This window comes from Dendrobates tinctorius, unplaced genomic scaffold (assembly GCF_039654945.1).
Source record: "Dendrobates tinctorius isolate UK_male_01 unplaced genomic scaffold, ASM3965494v1 ptg000003l, whole genome shotgun sequence".
Taxonomy (NCBI): domain Eukaryota; kingdom Metazoa; phylum Chordata; class Amphibia; order Anura; family Dendrobatidae; genus Dendrobates; species Dendrobates tinctorius.
This window is the reverse complement of record NW_027361671.1, coordinates 57,060,369-57,081,704: the sequence shown is the minus strand read 5'-3', so window position 1 is coordinate 57,081,704 and position 21,336 is coordinate 57,060,369. Positions and strand designations below refer to the sequence as shown.

Sequence of the window (21,336 nt, the reverse complement as noted above, 5' to 3'; positions counted from 1 at the left end):
TGACTCCAGCCCTGACTAACTGCCATGTAATAACTGCTGTATCCCGACGCTTATCTTCGTGACACTTTGCTTCTGTGATGCGTGCACCCCTAAGAATGGTTCTAAATTTATAGTCCAGACTGCTGGGTCAGAAGAGATGGATTGTGGGAACTGGTTGAGGATAATTTGGCAGCTGGGCTCAGCACACGAGGGTTTTTTTTTTTTTTGGGATGATCAAAGACATTCAGCCTGGCAACATCTATTTTAACACCTCCACCAGATAAGATCTACACTGATCCCAGTCATGGAAATGTAACAGTGAGTTTTAAGTACAATGCACCAAATGATTTATAACAATGAATTAGCAGACACATTAAAATATGTTTCTAGATGGTAAAGCAGCAGATGACACAGCAGACAGCAAGCAGAGGGAATTTTTACCATTAGTCTATTGCAGCAGATGAGACAGCAATCAGAGGTGGGAAGTTGTACCATTTGAATATGTTGCAGAAGACAGCAAGCAGAGGGAATTTTTACCATTAGAGTCTATTGCAGCAGATGAGACAGCAATCAGAGGTGGGAAGTTGTACCATTTGAAAAGCCAAAACCAGGAGTGGGCCCACAGTACAGAGGAGGAAGGCTGAGTTCACACGTGGCGTTTTTTTCGCGTTTCCGCGGCGGTTTTAACCGCGCGATTTTGCCGCGAAAACGCGAAAAATAAGCATCCCATGCATTCCTATGGGATTCCGCAATGCTGTACTAATGCTGCGGTTTTTACCGCGGCGGAATCGCTTTGCGGTAAAAACTGCAGCATGCTCATTAATTTGCGGAATCGCGGCGATCCCGCACCCATAGGAATGCATTGTGCCGCTTACTTCCCGCATGTGGCTGTGCACACCATGCGGAAAGTAAGCAGAACAATTGCGGATGGTACCCATGGTCCGGAGGAGAGGAGACTGTCCTCCGGGCTTTGGGTACCATATCCCTGTAAAAAATAGAATTTAAAATAAAAAATATTGTTATTCTTACCCTCCGACGTCCCGCGCAGCCTTCCCGCTTCTCTTCACGCTCTCGTTCCCAGTAGTCCTTTGCGAAAATGCCCGCGATGACGTCCGTTCTCGCGGGATCGCGAAGTCTCACGGTCATTCGCGCGACGTCATCGCGAATTACCGCGAGACGTCGCGATCCCGCGAGAACTGACGTCATCGCGGGCATTTTCTCAAAGGATTACTGGGAATGGATGCGCGGGACGTCGGAGGGTGAGAACACCGATTTTTATTTTTTTTTTTACATTCTATATTTTACTACTGATGCCGCATAGGCAGCCTCAGTAGTAAAAAGTTTGTCACACTCGTCAAACACTATGTTTGACGAGTGTGAGCAACCTGTCAATCAGTTCTCCAAGCGATGCTACAGATCGCTTGCAAAATGCTAGTTTTTCCGTGGGAAAATCGCGGGAATTTAAAATGCGATTTTCCCGCGGACTGGAATTCCGGAATTCTCGCGGTAATTTCCGCGAGAGTTCCGGTACGTGTGCACTTAGCCTTACCAGTCTTATCACATATCACGTATTTACAAATACTGATGCAAGTCCTGCCATAACAAGGCATTAAGCTAGTGATACATCAGCGTCATCCACAGTATGTTTGGAAATGTCATGATTTTCCCAAATACGTCTCAGGGAGGGAACTAAGGACCGGGCAGCTGGATTTACACATACATGATTGCTTTATCTCAGGGGACATGAGCTGTAATGGTCTCCTCCCCTCATCCAGAATTCATGCAGCCTTCCCGGGATGTACATGTCTATGGGGGCCAGAACAGATGCTGAGCTACCGAACATGCAGGGTCAGCTTCACACACCCAAGGGCTTATCAATGGGTATTAGAGAAATTATACTACAATTACAAAGTATCTTTTTCTTCTTTAGATGCATCTCATACACACCTTCAGATGGAGCTTTTGAACGATCCGTGATAGAAGCCTGGGAAACCTTCCAGCATCCATGCCATTGAGAATGGAGACCGCTTGTCTTATGCTGGTAAAGAAAAGGAGATGATAAGTAAATGTGCATTGTGGTCTGATGTAAATAATGCAGAAATGTCTGCAGCCCAATGTAAAGTCACAACTAACATACAGATAAATGGAACTTGTCACATTGGAAGTGCAGTCCGCTCTGCAGGCAGCAGGTTACAGAGCAGGAGAAGCTGAGCACATTGTCGGTGTGTGGGAAAAGATTCCGCAGAACTTCAGTTTTATTCATTTAAATAATATAATTGCCTTAAATTGTCCGTCATCCACTTCCGTCTGGATGTCCCCGAATCCCACAATCCACCGCGCCGCACCGGAAATACACCGACCACCATTATGGAACACCCAAGTGATGCCGCTCGGATCCAGGACGCAGCTGAGATCCCGAACGGCCGCTGCGGTCCCAACCGCCACTCGGCCCGACCGCCGCTGCGATCCCGACCGAGGCTGGGATCCAGGCCACCGCTGGGATCCTAACCGCCGCTGGGATCCCGGCTGCCGCTGCGATCCCGGCTGCCGCTGCGATCCCGAACGCCGCTGGGATCCCGGCAGCTGCTTGGATCCCAGCCGCCGCTCGGATCCCGGCAGCTGCTTGGATCCCAGCTGCCGCTCGGATCCCTGCTGCTGCTGCAATCACGAGGCTGTTAAAGGGGTGTAACGAGGGGGGTATAACGAGAGGGGTGTAATGAAGGGGGTATAATGAGAGGGTGTAATGAAGGGGTGTAATGAGAAGGTGTAATGAGGGGGAGTAAAGAGTGATGCTGCCGCCGGTCCCCCGCCAGGACCCACCGCCTGACTACACGCGACGGATCCCGCCGCTGCCTGCCCACCCACCTCCGTGCAGTCACAGCTGGCAGGAAAGACCGCGGCTTGAGGCCTGTGCTGGAGATTGGGTGCGGCCACCCTGTGGTGGCGCCGCACGCCATCTCCAGCACAGGCCGCAAAACACCGTCTTTCTTGCCGGTTGTGAATGCATGAAAGTGCGTGGGCCCCACCCCCAGGGCCACAAAGCTGCCCCCATCATGATGTTACTGCCCTCCCGATGCGATAGCATCGGGCACACATCTAGTTTAAATAATAAATGATAATTCATTTCTTTTTCATAAATCAATAGTAACTGAAAATAAGAAACTTTGCAATGTATCTTTATCATGGAATTTCACTTCTTTCTCCCTCAGGACTGATCATTCATTCTCAGTTTAGGGGATATCGCCATTCCTGAGACAGGAGATGACAGTTAGTGTTTATAAAGTTCTATGGAGAATTTTAACTGTCATTTCAGACAAACTTGCGGCAGAATGTCTGTGTCTGCCTCGAGCTTCTCCTCGCCTGAAGAATTTTAAAAGCACTAACTGTCTCAGTAATGGGAAAGTAGGTGTTCCCTGAAAACAGATTTTACTTGTACATTGAGAATGAATAACCAGTCCTGGTGGAGAAAGAAGCCGATTTCTCCGATAAGATAAATTACAAAGTTTCTTATTTTCACGTTGCAGATTGATATATGAAATAAAAATTCTGGGATTAGAAGTCAAATAGGCGGTTCTAATCAGTGATCTATAGCCTTGCTAAATAAAAGCGCATATAGTGATGGGTGTCAATAATTGATTAGGACCGCCCACTTGACTCCTAATCCCAGAATGAGAAGGGATTTCAATAAATAAAACTCAGGTTATGCTAAGCATTTTTTCACAAACCTATTTATCAAGCTGTTCAGCTCCTCCTGCCTGCAGATTACACTGCCTTTTCAATGTATTCAGTGTGACAGCTTCTCTTCAGAAGGGATTATCCACTATGATATTGGTGGGGATCACACATATGTTTAAATATTGACAAATCCTGAATGATAGGCTGCTATAGATTCCAGCAGTGTCCGATTATAAATTGTGAATGAAGACCACAACTCTGTACACAGAATAGTGGCCACTCCAGAGTATGGCACATCAACTCCAACATCTATTAATTAGGGGCCAGTCTGCAGCAGACACTAATCCGCGAACAGAGCTGTGGTCTTCCATTTGTACGCTGTGTACATCCATCCACTGCCGCAGCTGATAACAGCAGATCAGGGATGATTTGTCAATATGTTACCAAATATGCTGAGTACATGATTTTGTGGCATTTACTAATATATAATTATGACAGGCAGTACTTGGAAATCATGGGGCCCCATAGCAGAAGTTTTTCATTAAGTTTTAATATTTGGCAGGGTCACAAGAGAGCATATCTCACAACTTTGGAGTACAAAGTAATTTTACTCATAAAGAAGCCCTAGATTCCCTTTCATTGTACTCATAAACTATGATGCCAACAAGAGTGCCCCCCACAACACAGTGTGATATCCCCACAGTGAATTCTTCCACACGCACAGTATGATGACCCTACTGTACCCAATCTCAACTACCCCGGCAAAGTATGGTGACCCCCAACACAGTATGTTAACACAACTGTGACCCCCACCCAGCCCCCAATAAAGTACAATGCACTCCCCAATAGTCCTCCATACAGTACAATGCACTCTCCCATAGTCCCCCATACAGTATACTGCACACCTCCATAGAGTACAATGCACTCCCCCATAGTCCTCCATAAAGCACAATGCACTCCCCGATAGTCATCCATACTGTACAATGCACTTCCCCATAGTCCTCCATACAGTACAATGCACTCCCCCATAGTCCCCCATACAGTACAAAGTGCACTCCCGATAGTCCTCCATACAGTACAATGCACTCCCTCATAGTCCTCCATACAGTACAATGCACTCCCTCATAGTCCTCCATACAGTACAATGCACTCCCTCATAGTCCTCCATACAACATACTGCACTCCCCATAGTCCTTCATACAGTACAATGCACTCCCCCGTAGTCCTCCATACAGTACAATGCACTCCCTCATAGTCCTCCATACAGTACAATGCACTCCCTCATAGTCCTCCATACAGTACAATGCACTCCCTCATAGTCCTCCATACAGTATAATGCACTCCCCCATAGTCCTCCATACAGTACAATGCACTCCCCCATACAGTACAATGCACTCCCCCATACAGTACAATGCACTCCCCCATACAGTACAATGCACTCCCCCATAGTCTCCCATAAAGTACAATGCACTCCCCCATAAAGTACAATGCACTCCCCCATAAAGTACAATGCACTCCCCCATAAAGTACAATGCACTCCCCCCGATAGTCCCCCCATACAGTACAATACACTCCCCCATAGTCCTCCATAAAGTACAATGCACTCGCCCATAGTCCCCATACAGTACAATGTACCCCCCATAGTCCCCATTCAGTACAATGCAGTCCCCCATAGTCCCCCATACAGTACAATGCAGTCCCCCATACAGTACAATGCACTCCCCCCTAGTCCTCCATACAGTACAGTGCTCTCCCCCATAGTCCTCCATTCAGTACAATGCACTCCCCCATAGTCCTCTATACTGTAGAATGCACTCCCCCATAGTCCTCCATACAGTACAATGCACTCCCCCTGTTACGGGCTTGCGGAACGCACCAAATAATATAAGATGGTATAGAGGTGCGTTCGCAGCCCAGAGTCCACAGTGCAGAGATGTTAACTGCTGCTTGGTAATGGCGGTTAACCGCTGACCCGGTGTGTACAGGAGCGAAATCAGTTACCTCACTGAGCTGCTGGAACAAGTGAGAGAGCCTGTTTATTCTCACAGGACTTGGCAGGAGAGCGCTAGAGCTAAGACACAGGACTCTGCCCCAAGGACACAGGGTTAGAGCCCCTCTAGTCCCACTAGCGCTCAGCACCGCAACAGTGATGCGAGGAAAGACACTTATAGAATGCTGTGCCCTGTTAGCAGTCACAGGGTGCAGCTGCATGTTGCTTACCGCACTATGTCAGTACTGCGCAGCTCTGGCGGACTCCACTAACCAGCCTAAGCTCAGGGCTGGAAAGCGCATAGGACGTGCACGGCGTTGCTCTAACGGATGCTGCAGTACCTGCAGTAGCGTAATGCCTTAGGTAGTGTGGCGCACTCTGGCGCTAGCATGTGTGAGAAGCTGGGAGCACTGCGGCGCTAGGCATTGCCACAACTCAGCGCTGACTCAGGACTCTAAACCCTACCAACATGCGTATCAAAGGGAAGGGGTTTCATAATGATCATCACATACATCACTACCAATTACTGTCTATATTAGCACATGGCCATGCGACTCCTTTATAGCAGCGTCCTTCCGGGACCTTCCCAGTGGTCCAATGGGAGCAGCAATTGGACCTGAGCATGTAACCTCAGACCTCCAATGAGAGGACTTCCCACGGGCATGCTCAGTGGGCCGAAAGAAGGACTTAGTCCCAAGAGCTGCTCGCTGCTAGCTATTGCAGGTTACTATAGCTGAACCCTGATAGGCAGCAGTAACTAATTCAACAGTAGTAGACTGAGCAAGACACAGGGAACAATGTCTTTGCTGAGCAGGCTCCTCTGCGGCCAGAGAGAAGAAGCCACAGAAGGCAAGGCTCGAGATTCCTCCTGTGCAGAGGCAGGAACCCGACGCCTAACATTACCTCCCCTTCCTAGGGCCCCCTCCCCCCTGTGCCTCGATATGCTCAAAGGCAGCAATGAGCAAGGGAACACAAATATTCTCCACAGGTTCCAAGGTCCTATCCTCTGGGCCATGATGACCCTTCCAGTCCACTAGATATTTTTTCCCCTGTACTACCTTACACCCCACGATGGCATTCACCTCGTACTCATCCGAGGACAAGCTTGATGTCCCGGTAGGTGACTCCGAAAACCTGGACATGTGAATGGGCTTAAGACGGGACATGTGGAAGGTGTCAGTGATACCCAGGTGTGGAGGAAGAGCCAAACGGTAGACCACTGGGTTAACCTGCTCAAGGACCTTGAAGGGACCAATAAAAGCGAGACGTGAACTTAGTGGACTCAACCCGCAGCCTGATGTTACGAGCGGAAAGCCATACCAAGTCGCCGGGAGCAAAGGTGTGAGCTGGGCGCCGGTGTGCATCAGCGGAGGACCTCATTCTCTCCTTGGAGGCCCGGATGGCATCCTGAGTGCGGTCCCAAATGTCACGTGCCTCCACCGCCCAGTCAGCCACCCTAGAGTTGGTGGATGACACAGACATGGGCACAGGAACGCGCAGATGCTGGCGGTAATTAAGGAGGAATGGGGTCTGACCGGTGGAGTCGGCCACAGCGTTGTTCAAAGCAAACTCCGCACGGCAGCAAGGATGCCCAGTCATCCTGCCTGGCCGAGACAAAATGTCGTAGATATGTGACCAGGTCATAGAATCGTAGAGTTGGAAGGGACCTTCTGGGTCATCTGGTCCAACCCCCTGCTCAAAGCAGGATTCGCTAAATCATCCCAGACAGATGTGTCCAGCCTCTGTTTGAAGACTTCTATTGAAGGAGAACTCACCATCTATCGTGGCAGCCTGTTCCACTCATTGATCACTAACTGTCAAAAAGTTTTTTCTAATATCTAATCTGTGTCTCCTCCCATTCAGTTTCATCCCATTGCTTCTAGTCTCTCTGTGCAAAAGAGAATAAAGATGTTCCTTCTGCAATGTGACAGCCCTTGAGATATTTGTAGACAGTTATTAAGTCTTCTCTCAGTGTTCTCTTTTGCAAGCTAAACATTCCCAAATCCTGCAACCGTTCCTCATATGACATGGTTTGCAGACCGGTCACCATTCTGGTCGCTCTTTTCTGAACTTGCTCCAGTTTGTTGGTCTTTTTTTAACCCCTTAGCGACAGAGCCAGTTTGCAGCTTAATGACCAGGCCAATTTTTACAATTCTGACCACTGTCACTTTATGAGGTTATAACTATGGAACACTTTAATGGATCCCGCTGATTCTGAGATTGTTTTTTCGTGACATATTGTACTTCATGTTAGTGGTAAAATTTCTTCGATAAGTCTTGTGTTTATTTATGGAAAAAAACGGAAATATGGCAAAAATTTTGAAAATTTTGCAATTTTAAAATGTTAAATTTTTATGCCCTTAAATCAGAGAGATGTATCACACAAATTTCTTAATAAATAACATTTCCCACATGTCTACTTTACATCAGCACAATTTTGGAAGCAAAATTTTTTTTTGTTAGGAAGTTATAAGGGTTAAAAGTTGACCAGCGATTTCTCATTTTTACAACAAAATTTACAAAGCCATTTTTTTTTTTTTAGGGACCACATCATATTTAAAGTCATTTTGAGGGCTGTACATGACAGAAAATACCCAAAAGTGGCACCATTCTAAAAACTAGACCCCTCAAGGTGCTCAAAACCACATTCAAGAAGTTTATTAACCCTTCACGTGCTTCACAGGAACTAAAGCAATGTGGAAGGAAAAAATTAACATTTAACTTTTTTTTGCAAAGAATTTACTTCAGAACCAATTTTTTTTATTTTCACAAATGTTAAAAGAGAAAATCAACCACAAAATTTGTTGCACAATTTCTCCTGAATACGCCGATACCCCATGTGGGGGTAAACCACTTTTTCAGCACACGGCAGAGCTTGCAAGGGATGGAGCGCCGTTTGACTTTTTCAACGCAGAATTGGCTGGAATTGAGAACCGATGCCATGTTGCGTTCGGAGAGCCCATAATACGGTATTGCTAAACAGTGGAAACCTCCAACAAGTGACCCCATTTTGGAAACTAGACCCCTTAAGGAACTTATCTAGATGTGTGGTGAGCATTTTGAACCTTCAAGTGCTTCACAGAAGTTTATAACGTAGAGTCGTGAAAATAAAAAATCATTTTTTTTAACACAAAAATTATCTTTTCGCCCCCAAATTTTTATTTTTACAAGGGTAACAGGAGAAATCATACCCCCACAGTTATTGTGCGATTTGTCCTGAGTATGCTGATACCCCATATGTGGGGGGGAACCACTGTTTGGGCGCATGGGAGAGCTTGGAAGGGAAGGAGTGCCATTTCGGAATGCAGACTTTAATGGAATGGTCTGCGGGCATCATGTTGCGTTTGCAGAGCCCCTGATGGGCCTAAACAGTGGAAACTCCCAACAAGTGACCCCATTTTGGAAACTAGACCCATTAAGGAACTTATATAGATGTGTGGTGGGCATTTTGAACCTTCAAGTGCTTCACAGAAGTTTATAACGTAGAGCCGTGAAAATAAAAAATCCATTTTTTTTCCACAAAAATGATCTTTTCGCCCCCAAATTTTTATTTTTACAAGGTTAACAGGAGAAATTATACCCCCACAGTTGTTGTGCGATTTGTCCTGATTACGCTGATACCTCATATGTGGGGGGGAACCACTGTTTGGGCGCATGGGAGAGCTTGGAAGGGAAGGAGTGCCATTTTGGAATGCAGACTTTGACGGAATGGTCTGCGGGCGTCATGTTGCGTTTGCAGAGCCCCTGATGGGCCTAAACAGTGGAAACCCCCCCACAAGTGACCCCATTTTGGAAATTAGACCCCCTAAGGATCTTATGTAGATGTGTGGTGAGCACTTTGAACTCCCAAGCGCTTCACAGAAGTTTATAAACGCAGAGTCGTGAAAATAAAAAGTCTTTTTTATTTCCACAAAAGTGATTTTTAGACCCCAATTTTTAGACCCCCAAAGTTGGTAAATAGTGGAAATCCCTCAATTCTTGCTCCAACCCTAACCCCAACACACCCCTAACCCTAATCCCAACCCTAACCCTAATCCCTAATCATAATTCTAACCCTAATCCTAGTTCACCCTAACCCTAATTCTAACCCTAGCCTAACCCTAATGGAAAACTGAAAAAAAAATATTTTCTTTATTTCGTTATGTTGGCCTAACTAAGGGGGTGATAAACGGGGGGGGGGGGGGGGGGTTATGTACTATTTTTTTTATTTTGATCACTATGATAGTTTATCATAGTAATCAAAATGAATGAATGGAATCTGCCAGCCAGAGCCGGCAGATTCTCTGCGGGCGCACTGTGCATACGCCCGCCATTTTCTTCCGGATCCAAGATGACGGCGCCCACCGGAGGACGCCATCGGGACGCGGGACCACAGGGAGGGGCACTGGACCATGGAGAGGTATCGGGGGGGGGGGGATTCAGGGACCCTAGTTCTCTCTCCTCTGATGTGCGATCACATCAGAGGAAAGAGAAATGTAATGCAAAATCGCGGCTTTTTTTTTGCGGTCGCTGTTATAGGGTTAATAACTGCGATCGCAAAAGTGGGGTCGGTAAAAACCGACCGATTTATGTTCTCTGGGGTCTCGGCTACCCCCGGCTGCCGAGACCCCGGAGAAAATCCGACACTGGGGGGCGCTATTCACTTTCTCCACAGCGCCGTGAATTAGCGGCGCTGTGGTTTATGTACACTTAATTACCGCCGTTAAAAGGCGTATCGGCGGTCTCTAAGGGGTTAAAATGTGGCGCCCAAAACTGGACACAGTATTCCAGATGAGGTCTGACCAAAGAGGGGTAGAGGGCAATAATGACTTCACGTGATGTAGACTGTATGCTTCTGTTAATACATCCTAGAATTATATTTGCCTTTTTTGCTGCTGCATCACACTGTTGACTCATATTCAGTCTGTGATCTATTAGTACACCCAAGTCTTTTTCACATGTGCTGTAGCTTAGCCCTATTCCTCCCATTCTGTATATGCTTTTTTAATTTTTATTGCCCAGATGTAGTACTTTGCATTTTTCCCTGTTAAAAAACATTTTGCTAGTTGCTGCCCACAGCTCAAGTTTATTTATATGTTTTTGAATAGTCTCTCTCTCTCTTCTCTAGTATTAGCTATCCCTCCTAGCTTTGTGTTATCAGCAAATTTAATCAGTTTACCCTCAATTCCTTCATCTAAATCGTTGATAAAGATGTTGAACAATACAGAGCCCTGTCGTAACCCACTTGAGACATTCTTCCAAATGGATGTGCAGCCATTTACGACCACTCCTTGGGTCCGATCACTAAGCCAGTTATGAATCCACCTAACAGTTGCCTTGTCCATTACATACTTAGTCATTTTTTCAATAAGGATTGTATGAGATACTTTGTCAAATGCTTTGCTGAAGTCAAGATATACTATATCTACAGCATTTCCCTGATCCACCCAATCAGTGATCTGTCATAGAAGGAAATTATGTTAGTCTGACATGACTAATTAGTTACAAACCCATGCTGACTCTGTATAATCACTTCATTCTTATCCAGGTACTGACATACATGTTGTTTAATAATTTGTTCAAAGATCTTTCCTGGTATAGAAGTCAGACTCACCGGCCTATAGTGGCCTGGGTCCACCTTCTTCCCCTTTTTGAAGATAGGAACATTTGCTCTTCTCCAGTCTTCTGGGACTTCTCCTGTTCTCCATGAATTTTCAAAGATTATGGAGAGCGGTTCAAAAATTTCTTCGCCTATCTCCTTCAGTACTCTGGGGTGTAATTCATCTGGACCTGGAAACTTGAATTCATTTAGGTTAGCCAAGTGTTTCCTCACTATATTTCTGTTTACAGATATCCTGGATTCTTCTATTCCCTTAATAGGACAGTGAAGAATAGTTGATGTTACATTTCCTTTCTGAGAGAAAACAGATGCAAAATATGAATTTAAAAGTTCGGCCTTCTCAACATCCTGTTTTACCATTTCATCATTTTCATCCTGTAAAAATCCTATAGCATCTTTGACCTTTCTTTTACTTTTGACATATCCCCAAAATCCTTTGTTCTTGCTTTTGACGTCTCTTGCAAGCCTCAATTCATTGTCAGCTTTAGATAATCTGATTCGTGCCCTGCAGGTTCTGCAGACAGCATTATATTCTTCTTTAGATATGCCTCCCACTTTCCATTTTATAAACATTTCTTTCTTCCTTTTTAGCATGTGCTTAAATTCTGTGTTCATCCATCCTGGTTTCCTTAAACGCTTCCTATTCTTCCCTCTTTTCTGCATTGTTAACAATTGTGCTTTGAGAATTTCATTTTTCAAGATTTCCCATCCTTCCTGGACATTTTTGTCCTTAAGGATATCCAGCCATTGGATCCCTCCAATTCTCTTTCTGAATCCCTCAAAATCTGCCTTTCTGAAATCTAACCTTGACGTCTGAGTCTTCACAGGTCTTCCTCCTCTAGTTATCCAAAATTCTAAAATAGCATGGTCGCTACCTCCTAGGCTCCCAGCCACTTTTACCTCCTCAACCATTTCCTCCCTGTTTATAAGGATTAGATCCAAGGTAGCAGTTCCCCTTGTTTTCTCCCCTACCTTTTGGAAGATAAAGTTGTCAGCAAGAGAGGATAAGAATTTCCTTGACCTGTTAGTTTTGCCTGATAGAGATTCCAAACAAATGTCTGGATAGTTGAAGTCTCCCATGACAACTATGTCATATTTTTTGGAGAACTCGGCCATTTGATGCATGAAGAGTTCATCCATATCTTCAGCTTGCACAGGCGGCCTGTAGTAAATGCCTACAATGGTGTCCTTTATATTGTTCTGTCATTGTATTCTTACCCAAACAGTTTCCACAGAACTCGCAGTCTCTGAAGCTTCAATCTCTGTGCAGATATACGTGTTTCTAACATACAATGCGACAACTCCTCCTCGTTTATCAAGTCTGTTTCTTGCAAACAAGTTGTATCCTTCTAGCCTTGAATTCCAATCATGTGTATGTGGGTCTGGTTGGCTTTCTCTACCAACCCGATCATCTCGGGATGATAGGCAGAGGAGAGATTTAGCTCAATGCTGAGCAGACTACAGAGCTCTCTCCAGAACCGAGACGCAAACTGGGGACCCCGGTCGTTGACAATCATGTCCGGCATGCCGTGCATGCGGAAACCGTGTTTAATGAACAACGCTGCCAGGCCCCGTGCAGAAGGTAACAGGGAGAGAGGTACCAGGAGCACCATCTTGGAGAAATGGTCGGTGACAACCCAAATGACCGTGCTACCACTGGACTTGGGCAGTCCCACCACAAAGTCCATATCGACCATCTCCCAGGGCCTGTCCACTACCGGCAGGGGGTAAAGTAGCCCAGCGGGCCGCTGCCGAGGGGACCTATTCTGGGCGCAAGAGACGCATGCTCGAATGTAGTTCCTGACGTCACGGGCCATATGTGGCCACCAGTACGTCCTTGCCAGAAGCTCAGAGGTCTTGTCCGGAGGTACTGACTCAAGGGCGACCGGAGCCACAGTCCTCAGGCTCTCGGATGGGACGATCAGTTGAGGCGCCTCCTTCTCCGATGACACCACGGAGCGGGAGAGAGCATCGACCCAGACATTCTTCTCCCCGGAGAGAAAATGGAGGGTGGAGTGGAACCGGGAGAAGAACAAGGACCATCTGGCCTGGCGAGAATTTAGCCGCTGGGCTGTTTGCAAATACACCAAACTCTTGTGGTCGGTGAACACCTGGAAAAGGTGGCGAGCCCCCTCCAGGAGGTGTCTCCACTCGGAGAAGGCCAACTTTATCGCTAGCAACTCCCTGTCCCCGATGGAATAATTCCTCTCTGCCGGTGTGAAGGTCTTGGAGAAAAAGAAGCTTGGGTGCTTTCGACCTTGCGTGTCCTACTGGAACAGGACCGCTCCAGCACCGTCGGAAGAGGCATTTACTTCCAGAATGAAGGGTGTATCTACATCGGGGCAATGAAGAATTGGAGCGCTAGCGAAATGGGACTTAATGGAGAAGAAGGCCTTGGAGACACGTTCCGACCACAACTTGGAATTTGCACCCTTATTGGTGTGGGCCACCAAGGAGGCTACCAAAGTCGAGAAGTGGGGGATGAATTGGCGGTAATAATTTATGAACCCCATAAAGCGCTGCACCGCTTTGAGAGAATGGGGCTCCTGCCAATCCATCACCACCTGTAGCTTGGCAGGATCCATGGCCAATCCCTGGGCGGAGATGATATTGCCCAGGAAAGGCAAGGACTCCTGCTCAAACACACACTTCTCCAACTTGGCGTAGAGGGAGTTTGCCCGTAGGAGGTCGAAAACTTTGCAAACATTTCTCCGGTGAGAGTCAATATCTGGAGAGTAGATGAGGATATCATCCAGATATACTACAACTGAGGTGGTGAGCATACGTTGGAAAATGTCATTCACAAAGTCTTGGAAGACGGCTGGAGCATTACAGAGCCCGAAGGGCATCACCAGGTATTCATAGTGCCCGTCCCTGGTGTTAAAAGCCGTCTTCCATTCGTCCCCCTCACGGATGCGAATCAGGTTGTAAGCCCCCCGCAGATCAAGTTTAGTAAACACTCTCGCTCCCCGTAGCCTATCGAACAGTTCCTATATCAGGGGCAAAGAATACTTATTCTTAATGGTGACAGCGTTAAGACCCCTGTAATCGATGCAGGGACGCAATTCTCCATTCTTCTTCTGGACGAAGAAGAATCCCGTCCCCGCTGGTGACACCGACTTCCTAATGAATCCTCTTGCCAGATTCTCCCTGATATACTGAGACATGGCCTGTGCCTCCAGGAGAGACAGGGGATAGACTCGACCCCAGGGAGGCTCAGCACCAGGCAAGAGGTCAATAGGACAGTCGTAGGGGCGGTGAGGCGGAAGGGTCTCCGCCGCCTTCTTGGAGAATACGTCTGCATACTGTCGATAGCATTTGGGGAGATAGGAGAGATCTGCAGGGACTTCAGTGGAGGCAACCTGAACGCACTCCCTCTGACACCTACCCTCACAGGATTTACTCCACCTGAAAATTCTCCTCGAGGACCACTCTATAAGGGGAGAGTGATGACGCAACCAGGGGACCCCTAAGAGGACCTGGTCGATACCCTCGGGCATAACGAGGAGAGATAGCGTCTCCTGATGGGAAGGAGACAGCGAGAATATCAGCGGGGCGGTCTGGTGGGTGATCTGAGAGGGTAGTGTCGCTCCATTGACCACTCTGATGGTGACTGTCTGAAGTCGTAAAACCAGAGGAATTGCATGCCGTTGGACGAAGGCAGACGACATGAAATTGCCCTCTGCCCCGGAGTCCACACAAACCTTCACCGCCAAAGTGGAAGAGCCAAACTCAAGTGTCCCCGCAAAGGACAGCTTGGAGGAAAATGTTGCAGTATCTAGTAGGCCTCCTCCAACAGCCACTAGACGCGAGCGTTTTCCTGGCCACTGTTGGCACCTGTTGGCAGGGTGACCAGACTGCCGGCAAATGTGACAGACCACGGGTGCTCGCGCGGACCGAGACCTGGATCCCGCGCAAGTATTCCCCATGGCCTCTTGGAGCTCGGACGCTCGATCAGGAGGTTCCGGAGGTTTAGTAAAACTGGGTGCCAACCTAAACCTCTGCCTACACTGGGACGGCTCCAACCTCCGCTCCAAAAAAAGAAGGTCTATGCGGGTGGAGATGGTGATAAGCTCCTCCAGTGTGGCGGGAATCTCCCTGGGGCCAGGGCGTCCTTTACATGGTCAGCCAGACCTCACCAGAACGAGGGTCTTATCTGACCACTCCAGTTCTGAAGCCAGCATCCGGAACTGGAAGGCATAATGGCTGACCAGAGACGAGCCCTGCGATAATGCCAGCAGCTGGATTGCGGTATCATGGGTGACTCCCGGTCCCAAAAAGACCTGCTTCAGAGTGCCCAAGAACCGCGAGGCACTCTGCACCACATGATCACCACGCTCCCACAGCGGTGTGGCCCACTCCAGAGCCCTGCCCAACAAGAGGAAAATAACAAATCCCACTTTAGCCCGCTTGGAGGGGAATCGTACAGCCAGCAGCTCCGGCTGTATGGTATACTGGCGCACGAAACCCCTACAAGAAGCACTATCGCCTGAGAACTTCTTGGCCAATGGAAGGGGGGAAAAAGTTGGGGCAGGGATGGCAGGGGTCACACGGGAGACAGCCTCCGTGGCTGCCTTAACAGTGACTGAGGTAACATCCACAGCTGAGGCTGAGCGCTCAAGAGCCGCTAGCCTGCCCTCCAGCTGCTGGATGTACCGCAACAGTCGCTGTTCGTCTGCCAACACTAGGCAGACCCTGGCGCTAATATAATGTTACGGGCTTCCGGAACGCACCAAATAATATAAAATGGTATAGAGGTGCGTTCACAGCCTGGGGTCCACCGTGCAGAGATGTTAACTGCTGCTTGGTAATGGCGGAGTACTAACTAGACACCAGCGGGTTAACCGCTGACCAATTGTGTACAGGAGCGAACTCAGTTACCTCACTGAGCAGCTGGAACAAGTGTGAGAGCCTGTTTATCCTCACAGGACTCAGCAGGAGATCACTAGAGCTAAGACACAGGACTCTGCCCCAAGGACACAGGGTTAGAGCCCCTCTAGTCCCACTAGCGCTCAGCACCTTAAAAAGCGATGCGTGGACAGACACTTATAGAATGCTGTGCCCTGTTAGCAGAAAAAAAAAAACCTCATCCATCATCTAAATATGAGTACCCTCTTTTTGTTATCAACAAATTGTTATTGGCATTTGCATTTTATCTAATATTTATTAGATTTGCCTTCCTTACATATCATTGTCATAACCCTTCTCTGATTATTAGCCACAATAGGGCGACTTTTAGGGTGAGCCATAGTGGAGCGGGGGCGCCATTCCGCTGACCAGTAGGGTGCCTACCTCCGCAGACAGGAAGGTGTTCGTTAGGTACTCTAATTTGCACATGTCACTTTATGTCTTGTCTTTTGCACTTTTTCTATTGTTGCCTACCCAACTACCTGTTTGGCAACCCCTGTACACTCCTTTTCTGGGTGATTGAGTGACTAAAAGTGTGGCACTTACTCAGGGTCATCTAGGAGCTTCAGGGTACAGCCGTCGTGGAACGGGGGCGCCAATCTCGTTTTTGTGTAGGGTGCCAACCTCCGTTGTCACGTAGCTTGTGATATCAGGATCCTATTGTAGTATTTAGTAGGTGACACGGTTGTTTGTTTTGTGTTCCATGTGGACGTATTTGTCTTTTATCATGATTGCAATAAAGGTTAAGTTTAATGCATATCTATATCCATTGCTGTAAGGGTCCCTGTTGATATACCAGTCACAGGGTGCAGCTGCACGTTGCTTACCGCACTATGTGAGTACAGCGCAGCTCTGGCGGGCGCCACTAACCAGCCTAAGCTCAGGGCTGGAAAGCGCATAGGACGCGCACGGCGCCGCTCTAACGGATGCTGCAGTACCTGCAGTAGCGTAGTGCCTTAGGTAGAGTGGCGCACTCTGGCGCTAGCATGTGTGAGGAGCTGGGAGCACTGTGGCGCTAGGCAGTGCCACAACTCGGCGCTGACTCAGGACTCTAAACCCTACTAACATGCATATCAAAGGGAAGGGGTTTCATAATGAGTCATTCAGCGGTTCACAAGCATCCATCATCACACCCATCACTACCAATTACTGTCTATATTAGCACATGGCCATGCGACTCCTTTATAGCAGCATCCTTCCGGGACCTTCCCAATGGTCCAATGGGAGCAGCAATAGGACCTGAGCATGTGACCTCAGACCTCCAATGAGAGGACTTCCCACGGGCATGCTCAGTGGGCCGAAAGAAGGGCTTAGTCCCAAGAGCTGCTCGCTGCTGGCTATTGCAGGATACTATAGCTGAACCCTGATTAGCAGCAGTAACCAAGCCAACAGTAGTAGACTGAGAAAGATGCCGGGAATGACGTCTTTGCAGAGCAGGCTCCTCTGCGGCCAGAGAGGAATGGGAGACCGCAGAAGGCAAGGCTCGAGATTCCTCCTGTGCAGAGGCAGGAAGCTAACACCCCCATAGTCCTCCATACAGTACAATGCACTCCCTCATAGTCCTCCATACAGCACTCCCCATAGTCCTCCATACAGTACATTGCCCTCCCTGATAGTCCTCCATACAGTACAATGCACTCCTCCATACCGTACAATGCAGTCCTCCATACCGTACAATGCACTCCTCCATACCGTACAATGCAGTCCCCCATAGGCCCCATACAGTACAATGCAGTCCCCTATACAGTACAGTGCACTCCCCCATAGTCCTCCATACAGTATAATGCACTCCTCCATACAGTACAATGCACTTCCCCATAGTCCTACATACAGTATAATGCACTCCCCCCATAATCCTCCATACAGTACAATGCACTCCCCCCATAGTCCTCAATACAGTACAATGCACTCCCCCATAGTCATACATACAGTACAATGCACTCCTCCATATAGTACAATGCATTCCCCCCATAGTCCTCCATACAGTACAATGCACTCCCCATAGTCTTCCATACAGTATTACAGTCACTAAACTGTCCTCACACATAATAAAAAAAATACAGCACTCCTCTCCTCATTCCCCTGCTGCTCCGGTCTCTGCAGCGGGCATTCTGTAGGGACATCATCACGCCCGCTGCACTGAGACATCAGGCGTCAAGTGTAAAAGACTAAAGAGGGTGCGTCAGCTGGTGCTGGTACACCACTGATGACAGGTTCTCCTCCAGCACTTGTCAGTACAGACATCCTTAGAGATTCTACAACCCACAACTCCATAAAATAGCTGGTGATGGAGAAGCATGTAGCTGACTTGTCCATCAGCCTCCCCCAATATAACAGCAGCTTTGCCATGTGTGGTGCTATTGAACTGGAGGAGGCTGATGGACAGGTCTGGTTACATGCTTCTCCATCACCAGCCATTTTCAGGACAGGAGGGTTATGCAGTCTGTGAGGGAAAACTGCACTAACAAGTACTGGAGGAGAATCTGTAATACCTACATATGGGCAAGTGCCACAAAATCATGTGACCAACATCTGTTATTATATATTATAAAGATTATATAAAACACATTTCGGGAACAAGTGCAAAAGTAATGAGACAGTAATTAGTATAAAGTCCGGAGACAGTTGGATGTCTGTTCCCTTCACGTATTACCCCACATTACAAATCACTGTCCATAACTACGCAATTCAAGCTGGATTTTGTTTTTAGTCTGGGGTCCTATAATTCCATGTGTGTGATCAGTGCAGCCCCGAGGAACATTATGGCCAAAAATGTACCTGGAGCCTAGGAAACCTGTGGGAGACACGGCTAAAAGCAGTCAATGAAATCAGCAGGTGGACCTGCATCCAGAGCTGTGGGATGAAGAGACATGGACATACCAAAGATAAGAACAGGGGTGACCGGACAATTTGCCAATGGCCCAAGGAAGAGAAAAGCAGCCGACAGCACGTCAGTCCCAGGACGCACGCTCCACATCCAGTGACCCAATTGGAAATAGAGTAATCCAAAAAATGAAAAGGAACAGCATCCAGTCCAGGTGAAGAAGACCTGTATTCTGCCAGAATACGACAATTCGACCAGTATTGTTTTTTATCAAGTTTGATAGAGACCAATACTGGTCGAAACGACATATTATGGCGGAATAAAGGTCTTCCTCACCTGGACTGGATGCTGTTCCTTTTCATTTTTTGGATTTACCAATGACCGTCAAGTCTGCAAAACTCACTCTAAACATCCGGGACTGAGGGCGCAGTCTGGAGCTGCAGGCCTGGGTACAGGGAGGGCGTCTCCCGTTCCTGAATACAATCACTGATTCTACTTCTGTGTGTGTAAATCTTACTTAACCAAAATCTTCTGCCCTCATAAAGGGCTACTCCTGCTTTTTCAGACTCGAAACGGTCAGACAGTGCATGTAAAAGCAGGCACTTCTGCCATTCCCCACTTACTGATACTCGCTGCTGTTCTTGAGATTCACACTTTTCTCTAGTTCCCAGCTAGCTGCCTAGGACACCGACCACCTCTGCTGTGTAGCCTGTAAGCGTTGCTGTAAACCTGGCTGAGATTAGGAGGTAGCAGTGCATCCCTGGTCATCTTCACAACTGTGCTTACAAGCTCAATAGAAATGCACTGGTAAAAGCTGCACGACCTTCCGTCTAGCAGTGCTGGTCGGTATCCATGGCAACACGCTTTGCCTTGGAGACTGACAAGTGCTGGGGGGCTTTCACACTGCGCACCTGTTTGTTGGTCCCTCAGAGCTTAGGACCCAACCCCCTGCAAAATGGGATTGGGACGTTGGGGCCATTGACCATAACGGTGCTGACCATGCGCTCTGCTGGGCATCAGGCGTCCACGCCTGCTGGAGGTGGGCACCCAAGTGCAGGTTGCGTCTGAGCGCCCGCCTCTGTAGGCGCATACACCGAAAACGACGCACGGCGGAGCGCACCGTCACTCTGCACCATTATAGTCAATGGCCCCATCAGGGCATACGTCCCAATCCCATTTTGCGGGGGGTTTGGACCTAAGCTCTGAGGGGACCACCGAACAGGGCTGGAGCGCAGCGTGAAAGGAGCCTTAATATCTCAGGAACGGCTGACATTTTGAATAGGCAGAAAATTGGTAAATTGCCCTTATGTAGAATCACTGTCTGACATCGGCCATGTACGTAGACGGGAACTCAAGGTACATGTGATGCCGCACGGATAACGAAGCAGACATGGCTGCAGACGCCCCCTCCGGTGATTACACAATACAGTACCGGGTCCGTTCCCCTCACACTACCTCACAGTCTCCCTGAATACCGCTGTCGCCATGGTGACAAGCTCCGTTTCGCGCCGCCGGTCTTGCTTCAACTAAGTGAAGCGACAGGAGAAGTCACGTGATCAGCAGTCAGCTGTCAGCGCTTCCTATACTGGTACGGTGGCTCGCAGGAGTCCAAACGCGGTGAAAGTCGTTTCCTGCGGCGGTATTGCTGTGCGGCTTCTGTCGTTCTTTGGAGCTCGGACTTTGGTCGATTTTCTCTGTGTGTTGTGCGTCATCAGTGTGAACAAGGTCCTAATAGCTGCTGCCCCTGCTTCCCATAGATTTGACATCAGTGAGGCCTCAGATACCTGTCTCATATTCTTTATGATGGATGTTGTGGATTTAGCATTTAGTGTAGGAAAAGTATTTCACAATGAATTGGCTGGTTTTGGTCTTTATTGTACAATGATCACAAATCTCTCTCCATTGCCTGACATGCAAAAACGATTTCTGTAGGAGGGGACGATCACGGGGCGATAACCCCCCCCCCCCTAAAAACAACACAAAAGTGCTGCACCTGCAGTGGAAGCTGATCTTAGAACAGCTCGGGTCTGTGGTCATAAAAGAGCGGATATGTGGCTCCTCAGTGCTGTGTATCGTCCACACTGATGTGCAGCAACGCAACTGGTTTTATCTCTGGCTCCAGTGCATGTAAAGTAAAGGGATAGAGTAAGAAAATCCTCCGCACCTGGCGGTGACCGCTGCTGAAGGGGCATGCAGAGGGTACTACATCAGGTTCATACATTGGGTGCTATGAGGCTGAAAGATGGGTTAATATTAGGGATGAGCGAGAGCTGAAATGTCGCACTTTTACTGCACTTTAAGGACTGACAATAAAATACTCCAAACCATTAAAATAGGTCTGGATACACATGAGAGCATTAT

The 21,336-nt window shown here is 47.9% G+C and overlaps 1 protein-coding gene across 7 annotated transcripts in view; it reads right to left on the bottom strand.

Annotated features, from left to right (window-relative positions):
• COMMD10 (COMM domain containing 10) overlaps positions 1–20,660 on the bottom strand; it is a 520,550-nt gene extending 499,890 nt beyond the window's left edge. For 4 of the 7 annotated variants that reach the window (XR_012221993.1, XM_073553629.1, XM_073553851.1 and 1 more), the window contains exons 1-2: positions 20,431–20,580; positions 1,927–2,017 (exon numbers count right to left, since the gene is read on the bottom strand). Coding sequence is in view for 6 of the 7 variants with exons in the window: in XM_073553629.1 (XP_073409730.1) it covers positions 1,927–2,017; positions 20,431–20,462 (123 nt within the window). In the remaining variant the exon portion in view is untranslated. Of the gene's footprint in view, positions 1–1,926; positions 2,018–20,430 lie in introns of all 7 variants that reach the window. The other 3 variants (XM_073553729.1, XM_073553555.1, XM_073553782.1) reach the window with 3 other exon arrangements.
• Positions 20,661–21,336: the final 676 nt, after the last annotated feature.